This window comes from Nicotiana sylvestris, chromosome 2 (genome assembly GCF_000393655.2).
Source record: "Nicotiana sylvestris chromosome 2, ASM39365v2, whole genome shotgun sequence".
NCBI classification, from domain to species: Eukaryota; Viridiplantae; Streptophyta; class Magnoliopsida; order Solanales; family Solanaceae; genus Nicotiana; species Nicotiana sylvestris.
In genome coordinates this window covers 80,744,264-80,758,192 of record NC_091058.1, presented here as the reverse complement: position 1 = coordinate 80,758,192, position 13,929 = coordinate 80,744,264, and the positions used below count along the sequence as shown (strand labels likewise).

The 13,929-nt window shown below is 38.7% G+C and overlaps 1 protein-coding gene across 1 annotated transcript; it reads right to left on the bottom strand.

Annotated features, from left to right (window-relative positions):
- Positions 1 to 921: 921 nt before the first annotated feature.
- On the bottom strand, positions 922 to 11,262 carry LOC104237002 (zinc finger CCCH domain-containing protein 44). The gene is made up of 11 exons (XM_009791063.2): positions 10,584 to 11,262; positions 10,325 to 10,404; positions 8,864 to 9,051; positions 7,368 to 8,379; positions 7,154 to 7,281; positions 5,638 to 5,697; positions 5,508 to 5,558; positions 4,173 to 4,243; positions 3,845 to 3,999; positions 3,636 to 3,707; positions 922 to 3,553 (listed from the first exon to the last, which is right to left on the bottom strand). Exons 1-11 carry the CDS (start codon positions 10,964 to 10,966, stop codon positions 1,062 to 1,064), a joined length of 4,692 nt encoding a protein of 1,563 aa, XP_009789365.1. The 5' UTR covers positions 10,967 to 11,262; the 3' UTR covers positions 922 to 1,061.
- Between the last annotated feature and the right edge of the window lie 2,667 nt (positions 11,263 to 13,929).

The following is a 13,929-nucleotide window of genomic DNA, read 5'->3' as shown; positions in this document are numbered from 1 at the left end:
ATGTGGTTTTCTGCCCCTCCTACAGGTGACAACAGTTTGAAATAAAATATTGAATGAATTTTTATAAAATTGAAACGCCTTTAAATAAGGCAAGTCCGACGTTGGGGTGTAGAATTTTTCTATGTAAAACACAGTACAATACTACGTTTTATGTATTGAATCATTGTTATGTCAGTTCATTATTGGTGGGGGCAAAAACCAGAGTACAACGCAATTATTTAATGTAAAACGCATTATTATACTGCGTTTTACAAATATATCTTAGTAAAATGCAGTATAGTACTGCGATTTACAAAAAAAAGATTTTTTTAGTAAAACACAGTATTATACTGCGAATTACTTTAACGGCAAAATTTCCGTTTAAGTAATTCGCATTATAATACTGCGTCTTACTCATTTATGTAACTTTTTTTAAGTAGTACAAAAGTGTTTTGTCCAAAAAATGATTAAAAAGGTTTCAGTGTCAGATACCAAATACTAGTTCCTTAATGTTACATTTAATAGAAATACTTTCTATTGAACTGCCTTGGGTGGACACGTACACGAGTTATGGGTGGCAAAGCACACGAGCTAAGATGGTCAAATGTTAACGCAACTTGTAACAATTTTAGAGGACCAACCGAGACAATCCACGCTCCGTAATGTCAATTAACCAGTTCTTATCTGAGAAAGAAATGAGATTTGGAAATTTACGCATTCATTTTTTTGTAATCTCAAATTAGTCCGCAACTCCAAACAATTCTTCTGAAAACAAAACCTCGCGCTTCGGGATGTAAACATAAAATACAAGGTTATAAGATCACCGCTGCAGCTTCTACAAATGGCCGATAGTACTTATCAAAAACATGTTGAAATGTATTCAAAGATTAGTATTCTATTTAGGTCTGCACGAAAATTTCACCTACTTAACACACTGGTCCGGAAGAAAAAAGTTGCATTCTGCCATTTTTAACTGAAACTTTTCAGTTAAATTATAATAATGTTTTAGCTACACGTCAATTTCTTACTCAAAAGAATTTCTGATTATACAAAAAGAAAGCAATTGCCTTCAGTTTACACCTTCACGGGTGTAGATAGTCACAAGACGACCCCTTCTTGCAACGCCCACTCTCATAAAATTTACAAATTCGCTGTCCTTTAGGAGGAGGCCTAGAGTATCCTCCACCACCATATGGCTGCTGTCTGTTCCAAGATGACCTACCCCTACCAAATCCCGACTCTCCTCCTTGAAGAGCCCACTCTCTCGGACCACCAGACCTTTCCCCTGCATACCTCCGCTGGCTATCCCACACTGGATTCCCAGTGAAAGGGGCGCCTCGATTCATATGTGAATTTCCCCATGCAGCTCCCATGCTGCTGCTAAAACCAACATTTGCATATCCCTGAACTGGTCCACCCCATATCGTGTTTCCAGGTGCTGCCCCACGGCCACTCGTCATACCTTCCAACCCTGTATTCCGACCCATAGCAGAAAATGCAGTAGTTTGACTAATGGTACAAGGTATATTGGACCCAGCGTCCCCCTGGGAAAACAAAACATCAGCGGACTTGGTTTCTCCTTCACTACTCGTAGATGAATTTCCACCGGACCTCCTTAATGGATCAAATGCATCAGCTCGAGATGCCCCAACTGTTTCATCCGTCACAGTAGATTGACAAGGTAATTGTTGATCTCCGGTGGAGCTCAAGGCATCACTTCTTACAGGATCATGTGTAGGACCCAGCTCCTCAATCGGGCTAAAGCAGTCATTTCTGCAACCAGATATCATCTCCTCACCGCACCTCATGGCAGAAGTAGGGGAACCCATATTATTTTGATTTTGAGACTCCATGGCGTCAACTTCAGCCAACAGGTCTGACACTGATTCCTCAGCCAAAGTGCTGAACTCTATAGGCTCGCCAAAAAAGTTTGACACTGGATGAGATGGGGAAGTATGATTAAGTTGGTCGGCATTTGAAGTAGGCGTTGCAACATGATCACCCACTGCTTCAGCTGGTTTTGGTGAGGAAACGGAGACAAGACCAGAATCCCATTCTTCAGTAGTAGATGGTTTTGCAGTAAGTTGGTCCGCATTCGAAGTAGGTGAGGCAACATGATTACCTACTGCTTCAGCCGGTTTCAGTGTCGAAGAAGAAACTATACCAGAATCCCATTCTTCAGTAGATGGTTTTGCAGTAAGTTGGTTTGCATTTGACATAGGTGTGGCAACATTATTACCCACTGCTTCAGCTGGTTTCTGTGAGGAAGCAGAGACGCTAGCAGAGACGATACCAGAATCCCATTCTTCAATAGATGGTTTTGCAGCTGGTGAACTTCTACCACATCCATCTATTTCGCGAAGTTGGACTCCACCAACCACTGAACTAGAAGCACTGCTCCAATTATGGCCTGATTCCTGAACAGGAAGACTTGATGGAACAGATTCTCTATTTTCAGCTGCATGCCCGCCTTGAGTTTCACGGTCTGAAATAGGGGTCGGACTTGGCAAATCATGATTATCTGAACCACAAACAGGAATAACAGAACTCAACAAAAGCAGTTTCTCAGCAGCCTGAGCTTCAAGTTCACCATAGCTTGTCTCTGGAGTAGGACTAGGTAGGTCTGGAAGACTCATGTTTCCTTTCTGTTCAAATGAATCACTTGATTTGGTAGCTGAAGCAAATCTAGATCCAGAATCCAGGTTAATTGTATATCTATTACTGGTAAAGGATCCTGGGTTCTGCGCCAAAGACGAGCCTAAATTCCGGCTATTAGACTGTGTATTATGACCACAACCATCATTTATCTGGCACATTGCGCTTCCACGTGAATTCTGAGTTCCATGATCTGTAGCAGGACGACAATTATCATTTGCATTTCCTCTTTCCTGACGCGGAAGAGCTAAAATCACCTCCCGCTGACTAGATGAAGGGACAGGGCTCGACAATTGGGGTTTGTCAGAACAAGAACTATTTCCCTTCAATGAATCCAAGCATTGTGGAGAAGAAGGGGATAACCCATTCATCCTCGTAAACTCTGTGTTACCGTTTGAATGATAATTTGCTTTGTGGGGGTGCCCAGGAGCCTCTCTTTTTCCACATTCTCCCCCTGAGCCAGTAGCAGTCTCAGACCACCTAACACTAGTTCTACTATCCGAGGCAGCTGGTTCCTGTGACTGGCTTGATGTCTGACCATGCACTTGAGGTTCTTTATGGAAAAGCCCCTTTAACGCATTCGTTAAAAGTATCGAGTCGTCATGCTCATGATTTGTCCATATCCTCATTTCAGGAGGAAAAAGCCCTGATGTATTCCATTTCCTCAACTGCATAACGGAAAATGGTCCTTGGATTCTACCAGCAGGGTCTCGGTAATGCCACAGTTTGTCAGTTTCAATACTGTTAGTGGATGACAAGTTCACCGTAGAGAAACTAGCAATTGAAGTTTCAGATCCAGACCTATCGACGGCCTGTTCAGCAGTAAGTCGATTTCCTAGCTTGTCCAAGATATTATATCCACAAGCTTCTCTTTTCTCACTCATTCTACATCGAGCCATGATAGATCCCTCTTCTTTAGCTGGATAAACACAAGAAAACCCTTTAGTTAGCTGACGCTAAACCAACTTTTGAAGGACTTCATAGTACAATCTTTATCTTACCTAGACTTCCTGAAGACATAAGTTTTTCATCCCTTCTACTAATTCTAGTGCATCTTGGTGCCAGATACTCAACTGCATTATATTCCATCAGCAATAAGCAACCATTTTATTTCTTCCTCACCTCCAATCCCCAACCCCCATCCCACAAATAAAAAGGGAAAAAAGTTTAGCAACACCCACGGAGTTACTGGAAACAAAAAGATATAAACCTTTTCTCTTGTAATTGGATCCTCCATCATCTCCCTCAGATTCATAATCTGGGTCCATCTTTGGATCAGCATGCACTTCTGGAATTTCCAGTAGCCTCCGCTGGCGCTCCTCAGGTGTCTTCAGAAGCTCTAACTTCTCTATACATTCTCTGAGCGTAGAATTGTCAAGGAAGTCATCATGCTCAAGGTCAATGTTCTCCAGTTAATGAATACACAAAATGAAAAATTTATAAATATCAAATGGTGCCTCAGCTTTTTCAGTTGAGGCATCAAATCTGATTTTGGCATGTTAAGAACTATCAATGCATATTGCTTCGACAAAGGATATTCTTTCTTGTGCCCCTTCTCACTTGCTCTATCACGAAGATGATTGAGGCGCAATATCTCTGCTTCCAGGGACTGTATTTTAAAATAAATAAGCACAAGCACATCAAAAGCACCATATTTATAACAATCTTTAATGCAAAAACGTAACAGTTCCGCGATAGCAGCTAACAATTTGTAATGTTCTGAGGAAGAGCAGCATATACTTATGGAGTTCACACTACAATGCATGATCAGTTACCATCTCATCGCAGTTAATCTCTCTACATTTTCCTTTTTTCCTTTTTGGTGTGGTACCTTCTTGAAACCTTTGACACAAAGATCATGAACAAAATAAAGGACACTAAAACAAAATGGACCTCTTGACAGATCACTAATTTTTATATTTACTTTTTAAATTCAGATTTACTTTATTCTGTATGTTTGAATTTCTACGCAGGACGTATATCCACCTCCAATGCCAAGAACGCTATGAAATGTTACAATTGTCTAACACTTTTTCCTTGATATATCCTTTTCTTTTACTTGGTCAACCCCATCCCTCACCCCCTTATTTAGAGCCAACAGTGTTTTTCCAACATTTTCCCTTAGGTGACTTGAATTTCCCACTCTTGGTTGGAAGTGGAATGCTCTTACCACTAGAAGATCGCTTTTGTCAAACTTGTTGGTATAACATATTTGCATCAAGTTATGCCTATTTTACATATTCTATATTATTATCATTATTATTATTATTATATTAAATGTATATCTACCAATATCTAACATGATTACTACTCAAACTTCTCTTATAAATTTGCTGATCAAAGGTCGAGGACTAGAAAGGGAATCTATAAGCTCAAAGAAAAGGTGTCTTCCAATTAATTTAAATAATCCTCCAATTGAGAGTGCATCAAGTCATGAGTAACCTGCCTTTCTGCAAGACTCTTTGTTCTACTGAGTTCAGAATAACAAAGATAACCGGTACCCTCAGATTCAGACTACTACATCTACTTTATGAAGAAAGAACAAGCCATCCATTCCACAAGGAGAAAAGCACGGTGGTTTTTTGCAGCAGATGCAGAAGAGGTAGTACCAATTTATATTAACCAGCAGAGAATGTGCTTGCCAATTCAGAAGTCTCACAGGCACCTCTCATAAATTTTATAATAATGGGATCTTTGCCATAATGAGATACTAATGAACAGGGTGAAAATAGGACAGGACCTAGAAATACAGAACTGTTGAAAGATAGAGTCAGGTCATACAAGTTTTAAGGAAAGAATAGTAAATTAGCTTCAGGAGATGAGAAGCCAAAATCACTATTAAGAGAAATGAACAGCAAAAGTAATTGACATACATCATTGAGTTTTACTGCCCGGAGTTCCATAGCTTTCTTCTGTATCTCACCCTGCATTAGAGGGTCATTTAAATTAGAAAATTTTCATTTACCATAGCAAAAATTTTAATACTCAGGTTTGAACACTTACTACAGTAAGCCGTTTCACAAGCCCACATTTTATACTCTGACGTAGTCTTCTGCATTCATCCTGAAATGACAAAATTACGCAATCACATAAGGCCCACAAAATCATGCTGAAACAACTGGAAACCTAGACCCTTGAAAAGATGAAATTCTGTGTAAAGGGCTGCCAGAATTAGAAGTGGAAACTTTTTTATGATAGAATAGCAATTTATGTACAATTTCTGTAAAATGTGAAATAAGCTTTTCCCATAATGCGCCTGAATTTCATCGTCAGCAGCTGACAAAATAAACTCAGCTTGCCATTCATCGCAATGTTACAGAAGACAAGGAAAGATACAAAATATAAAACATAACAAGAAAAAAACAGATTTCCTTCATATAGGCCACTTCAGCACAAAATTCAAGTCTAATAAAAATCTCTAGACCTTCCAAAGCAAAAAACAAGGGTGCTGATTCATTCATGGGGCAATCTTTGGCCAAGCCACTCTCTTCAGAGATGCATGCAATATTTATTACATAAAGAATCTCATGACCACATGCTGATTGACTAAATTCAACATCGAGCAAGAAAAGCTGCCAGACCATTCCCAGGTTGTAGAACAGCAGAAGATAATAAAGACAGCATATATGGCGCATGTCATACCAAAAACCACCAAAATGACACCATATCATGGCATGTGTCAATGTCAGACAGACCGCTTGCAATGGTAAGTGATAACAAGAGGCCGATTGGTACTCCATCAATACAACCATCTCGAACTAGCTCATCCCCTCAATGCAACTAAATTTAGTTTTTTACATTTACGATACATGTATCAGTACCAGACAGACAGCTTGAATGGGTAAGAAGGGTAAAAGGTGATACCAAGAGGCTGATTGGTCTAAAAATACATCCACCTCCAACCCAGTCCTCTTCCCTCGATGCAACTAACAAACCCACTTAATTTTTCAAATTCACATCTAATACTTGTTGGGTAACTTTTGAAGTGCTTTATTTATGAAAGCTGCATCTGAAAAAACTCTCTCAATTCACAATCATACGCCGAATACCTAAGACCAGATGGAACGTACTCAACGCTGCTCATGATCCCCTTACAATTCCATCCTCAAGTTCCCAGTATTACGATCTCATCTCATATCTGAGTGCATCATATATTCACATTAAATGGACTAATTCACAAAAATTATAATTGCTACATGCAAAACTGCCCGGGCCTGTGTGAGCTAAATGTTCCTTCAGTCATAGCTTACATGGTATATATTTCATCTATAGGATGCCAATACAGCTGTTGTTTGTGCTACATTACTTAAGGTAAAAAGTACTAGCACGGCCTAATGTGAAAATGAGCAGCCCAAGAAAAACACTACACAAGATTGAGCTACAATACAGAACAATAAAGATGAATATCACCTTATCTGCTGCAATATGTACTGGTAAGCAAGATTTCTTTAACAATGTCATAGTAAGAGGAAGCAATTCACAAATAGATGAACAAGGAAATGTGTTGTATCTTAATTACCTCACAGAAATCTTGATTTGAAATAGAATCAATGGATAAGGCTTCTTTCTTGTCTAAGTTCAATACTTCAAGTAATACATCAACTGTCTTATCTCTAATCTTATATGGCTCAGATGACTTACTTGTACCTGCATTAAAGGAACCACAAGCTCCATAAACTAGAACAAGATTACATTACATACTGTGGTTAAAAAGCTTCATGATCAATTTGTACCTACAACATGGACAAGCCTGTAGATTTCCTGCTTCTGATCGTTGCCAGGTATTCTTATGCGGACAACTGACCCAATAACTCTGTCATGGAACTTCTCCACATCTTCAGCAAGAGTTTCCATCAAATCACGCCTCAAATATATGAAGTTTATATTGTGAGCATCAATTGCAGCATATTCATCCAGATTAATCTGGGTCATTTTTACTTCACCATTTTTACGAGTTCTACGTTTTTTAGATGAAGAAATATCATTACTATCATCAGGTTCCACATGGCTAGTCATTGTTCCGACAATTCCAGCTGGTATAAAAGCACTCTTCTTTGACTCCTCCTTTATCAAAAAGTGAAACTCAAGAAGCTTCAGCATTTCTATGTGGCCAACGCGTGGCTTTCCGAAAAGGCTTTTGAGCCTCAAATCACAAATTATTTGGCTCTTCCTTCGAGGATCTCGAAGATTATTTCTCTTAATATAGTCGAGCAAAAGTGCCTGGACATCAAACTGAGATATAGCAGAGGTATCACCATCCTTCATATGTGCAACAAAATCCAAAAGCTCCTTTGACGCCCACTCCATGCATCCGTTCACTGATGTCTCCGCAACAGTGCTTTCCTGTTTTGACCTCAAACAATCTTCATTCTGAACCTTTAACTCTTGAACAGGCTTGGTTAGCTCTAAAAGAGGAGTAGAACTGAGAATGCTCGCGTTACCAGAGTCTGAAACTGCTCGGATTTCAGCAGTTGGAGGATCCTTTTTAGATAGTTCTAACGGTTCTATGGGTTTCTTCTGCTCTATATAGTCAAATGACTTGCCTGCAACACTTTTGCCATCATTTGCAACATAATGACCATAAGGCATTAGCTGCCGCTTACCATGTACTGCATCTGATTCTTTCCATGGATTTTTAGCTTGAAGAAGTTCATCGAGTGTTAATGATAGTTTTTCCTTTAGGATTACCCAATACACCTTAAAGAGATATTCCCAGCTGCTTTTGTCATCAAAATCTACCTGAACCTGAGTAGTTTTTAGGTAAATCAAATGAAGTATAATGAACAGTCAAAACTTAGCCCAAGATTACTTTAAGGAGATAAAAGAAAAGATAAGTACACAATAATAGAATTAAACATGAAAATCTCATGCAAAAACTATGTGTAATCTGGAAAGACATCATAAGATCAGTGCTCGAAGAACAAATTGTTTATTCACAGTTAAACTGGTCCTCTTCTCTCTTTCTATAGATCCTTCTTGCTTTGGCTTACCAAAGATATATTTGACTTGGCACCTTCTAGGTTTATCTCTATAACAAAAGATAGAACTGATAACCAGACTGTGTCCTGATCCTCCATTTCCACAAATAAAGGCATTAATCATTCTTGGGAGAATGTATCTTACTCAAAGTAAACAATCAGGAACCTTATCACAGAGAAAATAACAAGATATGATAATCACTTGCAAAATTAAGCATCCCTATTGAGATCTTACAGTACATTGGACATACCATTTCCTTATTTGCTTGGTCTTTGTTCTCAATAAGCATGATAGTTCTCATGCACGTCGAGCAAAAACCCTTGTTTCCTCGAACACACAAGTAATCAGCATTTTTTGTACATGCCTTGCACAATGAATACGTACAAGTATAGCACAGGTAGTGGGAAGCTTTTTGGCACACACTACAAATATGCCAACCTGAAAACAGAAGTAATATAAGGGTGCTGTATCATTCTGGGGCCATTGGTGTTGATCACATGCTTCATGTAGAAAATACAACAAAATCTCTTGTAGTTCAAATAAAAGAAAAAGTACTAAGTGAAAAATAAAAGCAACAATATTAAGCACTAGCAGACTCTGATACTTTGATATTTTCTAGTTGAAATTTTCAGAATCTTTTTTTGCTGTTCCAACCCTGCCGTGGATATAAAATTCCCTGATATCCCAAACCTCCTCAACTGTCCTCGAATGTATCAACTATGACATACGGAGACAAATTTTTAAATGAATACTTACACCGCTTGCAGCATCATTCAGGCAGTACATTAATCAATACCAAAAACTGGATTTAACAGCAAAGTTTTCTAAGCAACATAATAATGATTTTTTTCCAAGAGGCTCCCAACTTAGTTACATTTCCATACTACTTTTCGTGATGTCCTATTCTATTCCAATTGCCTAAGCCCCCCTTATAATAGAACAATCACACAACCCCCCCCCCTTCTTCTCAGTTCTCTGTAGGACACAGACTACCCCAAAGAAATAGATTTTTAAGATGCTCTTGATGAAATATGTGCAATGCAGGAAGAAAGGGAAAAAGGAGAGAGGGAGGGAGAGAAGGTTATTAGCAATTATATGAGCTTGTTTACTAATATAGGAATACCCACACATGGTGTGAAAGATTGCCCGTAAAAACCATAGGCAGTTTGTGGAAGTAGCAATCTAGGACTTCATATTTATCTCAAGAAAGGACAGTGAATAAGAAAAGCATCCAAAGATATTTCTGTTCTTCAGGAAGGATATCAATGAGCAGAAGAAACATAACATAATGATGGGGCAGCGTGTATTACATGTCCCCATCAAAATTCTCAATATGCAGCAACAATATTACGTTTGAAGTTTGCAGCTGAAACCTCTTCTAGTCACAAAATTGTAATGTACAACATTCAAGACTCGTTCTAGAACTATCAGTTAAGGCATGTCATTACATTTATTTCTATAATGTAACAGCATGAATTATGCCATGCAACCCATACGCCTTAATGCACGATGCTCAATAATCCAAAATTCTCTCCATCTAAAATAGAATGTCATTTACTAGTTCTCTCTTAGCATGAAACAAAATAATTTCCAAATTTATATTAAACCATCATGAGAATAAATAAATACAGTATAAACAACCCTAGCAACCAAAGAACTATATGAGCTGAACAGATTCTTCATGTGAGTAAAGAAGTAAGAGAACACATACCGCAGTTCCATTTTGCCTTGGAGCGAAAAAATGCCTCATCCCGCTTAATACAAGCTGGATGATATGCCTTTGGACACCCCCTAACCATTAAAGAAACAGCATTAACACAATTATGCTTTTCAAAGAAAGATTACCATTATTGTGAAGCACTACTAATTCTTTCAATACTTTTAGCTCAAATTGAAGTAAATTTCACATCCGAAAAGCATAAGAGCACTTCAAAATGGAAGCTAGAGAGTGAAAAACGAGCTTCACTTACTTGCGATCGCAAAGTACAAGAGAACCACCATCGAAACATATGAAGCAAACATCTTCGTCCTCTTCTCGCGGTTTCTTTGGCGGCGGAGGTTTTGCCAGCGTCGTGTGGAAACGAGGCGGCCGCCCTCGCTTCCGCTTCTCGACGCCGTCGCCGATCACGTTTGCAACTGAAGTCCTGCCATCTACAGCTACCGTAATCGGAGCACCTCCGGGGACCGCAGCCGGAACTCCGACCAGCTGAAAATCGTCCATATACTGCACGGAACTACACTGTTCCGAACCTTGTAACCCCATGGATGTTCCGGTACTTCCATCGAAACTTAGACTATGTGCTTGTTGTACACATGGTCGGTACAACTCCGAGCTGGAATTACCACCATCCATGGAGAAAATTGAGCTCCGAAAGAATCGTATTCAAAACCCTAGACTACCGAATTGCGTAGCGAATCGAGAAAATGGAGCAGGTGATCATTGACCTAAGCGACGTCGTTTGAACAGACGAAGAAAATTCAGAGACGAAATGAGAGAGATTAGGAATTGAAAGAGACGGTGGTGAGGCGCGATTGGTTGAGGCAAGTGTGCGTGTAAATTGAAAATGCGTATGAGAGAGAGAGAAGAGTAGTGTTACTCTCCTGTTATGTTAACCTTTCGGCGAAACAAAGACTCCTATCAATAAACACATGGGAAGCGGCTCATGTGGGTTTGTTTTTCTACTACTACCCTTGTTTTGGGTCTTTTCGTATGACTGCATTCTTTGTTTCCACCGTATTACCAACACGTGACTTGGTTTCCAACTAGGAGTAGTACTTTATTTTTTGGTCAATTTTGTGCTTTTCTGTTTTTCATTTGGAGGTCTTTCATTCTTTGCTTTTGCTTTTGCTTTTGGTTAGTGGGTCAGATTACAATTGGGTTGGGTTTTTAGTTTAAGTTTTGGTAGTCAGCCGGCACAAGTACTGTCTAATGCCTATACTCCATCATCTTAACATGCCTTTTTCACTACAAGAATCTATCAGCACTTTTTATATACTGTATAGGTTTGCAGTATGACCGTAATCTTTTCTTATTTTGAAAAAGCCTACCTTTTTTGCAGAAGACAGCTGCGACCTTACACTTTGCATCATTGTTTATCAACAACCGATATTTTGCATTTATTATGCCTTTTGATTTCTGGTATTTCTTGACTTCACTGATATGGAAATTTTCCTCTTGCTTGTGTTGGTTTACGCCAACTCAAATTCTTACTATAAACAAATTTTGTTAACTCAACCTAAAAGAAAACCTTACAAAATAAATCTATCTTATAAGTAACTATGTCTTTTGTGTAACTGTCAAACATAACATTACACTGTAAATTATGTGATTCGTAAATTTGAAAGAGATATTTAGCACAAACAGCATCACATAGATAAGTATTTTGTATTTACTAAAGTGACTTACGTACTATTATTTTAATCTGATACACGACGAAGAGGGATTTGCATAAATGGGTAAAATGTATAAATAAATGGTTTATATATCTATCTAGATACTAATACGAGTATCTCGCTCTTTAGCAACTCTGAGTTATGAATTATGTGTGAAGATTCCAATAATTGGATAGATATATGTTTTTGTTGCGTCCCTAAGTGGAAACTGGAAAGGCACTTTTGTCTCTGCTTTATTTATAAGTTACCATTGGTGTACCAATAATAACATCTGTCTAAGTAGGGAAATGCAATTGTAAATCTAGTAGGAACACTTGTCATATGATTTTTTTTTTAACAATTCCATCATCATAATGGAGGAGTTAAGGCATGACTCCAACCTATATATGTGTGTGTGTCAAAAATCATAATTACACAAAGGAGGATATTGACCATGGCCTCCAAAACAGTGAGGTAAGTGATTGGACTCACCCTATGATATATAATTGACCAAAATAAATTAGGTAGGTTAAGAAGAAGGTTGTGATTCCTCCGAGAGTTTGTAGCAACACACATGGATGCTCTGTACAAAAAGGTGCTAGTGAGGAGTTTATTGCTAAGTGTTGTCATTGATAACGAACTTGCTCTTCTTTTGTCTAAATCTGAAGTTAGGTATCTCATCACCTTCTAACTTCATTGAATCTCTAATATTCATAGGTAATGATACAGCCTCATTGAAGATAGAAATAGTTTTGGATTCTTCACCCAAGTTAGCAAGCATGTTGGTAGAGTTGTTTCCTTCCCTCAAGGAGTGTCAAAAGACATAGTTACGATCCTTAGTCATGGTTTGAATCTACTCAATAATATCATTGAATCTCCAGGGTGGTTTCCTGATTCTTTTGATCAAGCTTAGAATAATCGTCGAGTCATATTCGACTGTAACATTTGTGAGGCCCATTGTAATACACATTTTGATGCCTCGCATCATAGCTTTAACTTCCGCAATATTGCAACTACAATCTCCATAGAATTCTGTAAAAGCACCCATCAACACACCATTGTGATCTCTGATAAGACCACCACCACCTGCCGAGCTTGGATTACCCTTGTTGCAACCATCAGTATTGAGTTTAAACCAGTTTGTTAGAGTTTATGCCAATATACGATCTGACAATGGATAGCAGGGGAGAGCTTCTCAATTTTACTGTAAGTATCATGCCACATGTTTGTCAATTGCAAATCTGGGAAACTCGTATGGATAAGCATATTTATCATCTTGATCACTTGCTGGATGATGAAGCAATGTGACATGTGCTTTTCGTCAAACCTAGCCGAACATCTGTTCTTCCAAATCTGCCAACATATGATTAAAGAAAGGCATTGAAGTACTGCCTTATGGACTTCATTTTTGGGCTTAGTCAACCACCACCTCATAACTCTCTGTCTTACCTGGACTTGGACCAACCTGATACCACATGTGACGACCCGGCCAGTCGTCTCATGAGTTACTACTCTGTTTTCCCCAATTATGTTTTTTTATGCTTTGTTTATCCGTGTTATGTAGTATCGGATTGGCCGGATCGAATCCGGAATGATTTTGGTAAGGTTTGAGACACATAGTCTCTTTTGAGGAAGCTTAAGTTGGAAAAGTCAACCGGATGTTGACTTATGTGTTAGAGGACTCGGATGTGAGTTTCGATGTTCGGTTAGCTTCGGGAGTTGATTTGTGACTTAGGAGCGTGATCGGAATGAGTTTTGAAGGTTCGAAGTACATTTAAGCTTGAATTAGTGAAGTTGATATTTTGGCGATTTCTAGTTAGTAGGCGAGAGTTTGATGTAGGGGTCAGAATGGAATTCCGAGAGTTGTAATAGCTCCGTTGTATCATTTGGGATGTGTATAAAAAATTTCAGGTCATTCGGACGTGGTTTGATTGGGTTTTTGAT

What these genes read in the sequence shown, in the direction of transcription:
- LOC104237002 (XM_009791063.2), bottom strand. Translation starts at nt 10,966, where the DNA reads ATGGATGGTGGTAATTCCAGCTCGGAGTTGTACCGACCATGTGTACAA. An exon ending in TTGTGAAACGGCTTACTGTA is followed by an intron (nt 5,559 to 5,637) that starts GTAAGTGTTCAA and finishes CCTCTAATGCAG; the next exon opens with GGTGAGATACAGAAGAAAGC. An exon ending in GAGAAGGGGCACAAGAAAGA is followed by an intron (nt 4,000 to 4,172) that starts ATATCCTTTGTC and finishes TGACAATTCTAC; the next exon opens with GCTCAGAGAATGTATAGAGA.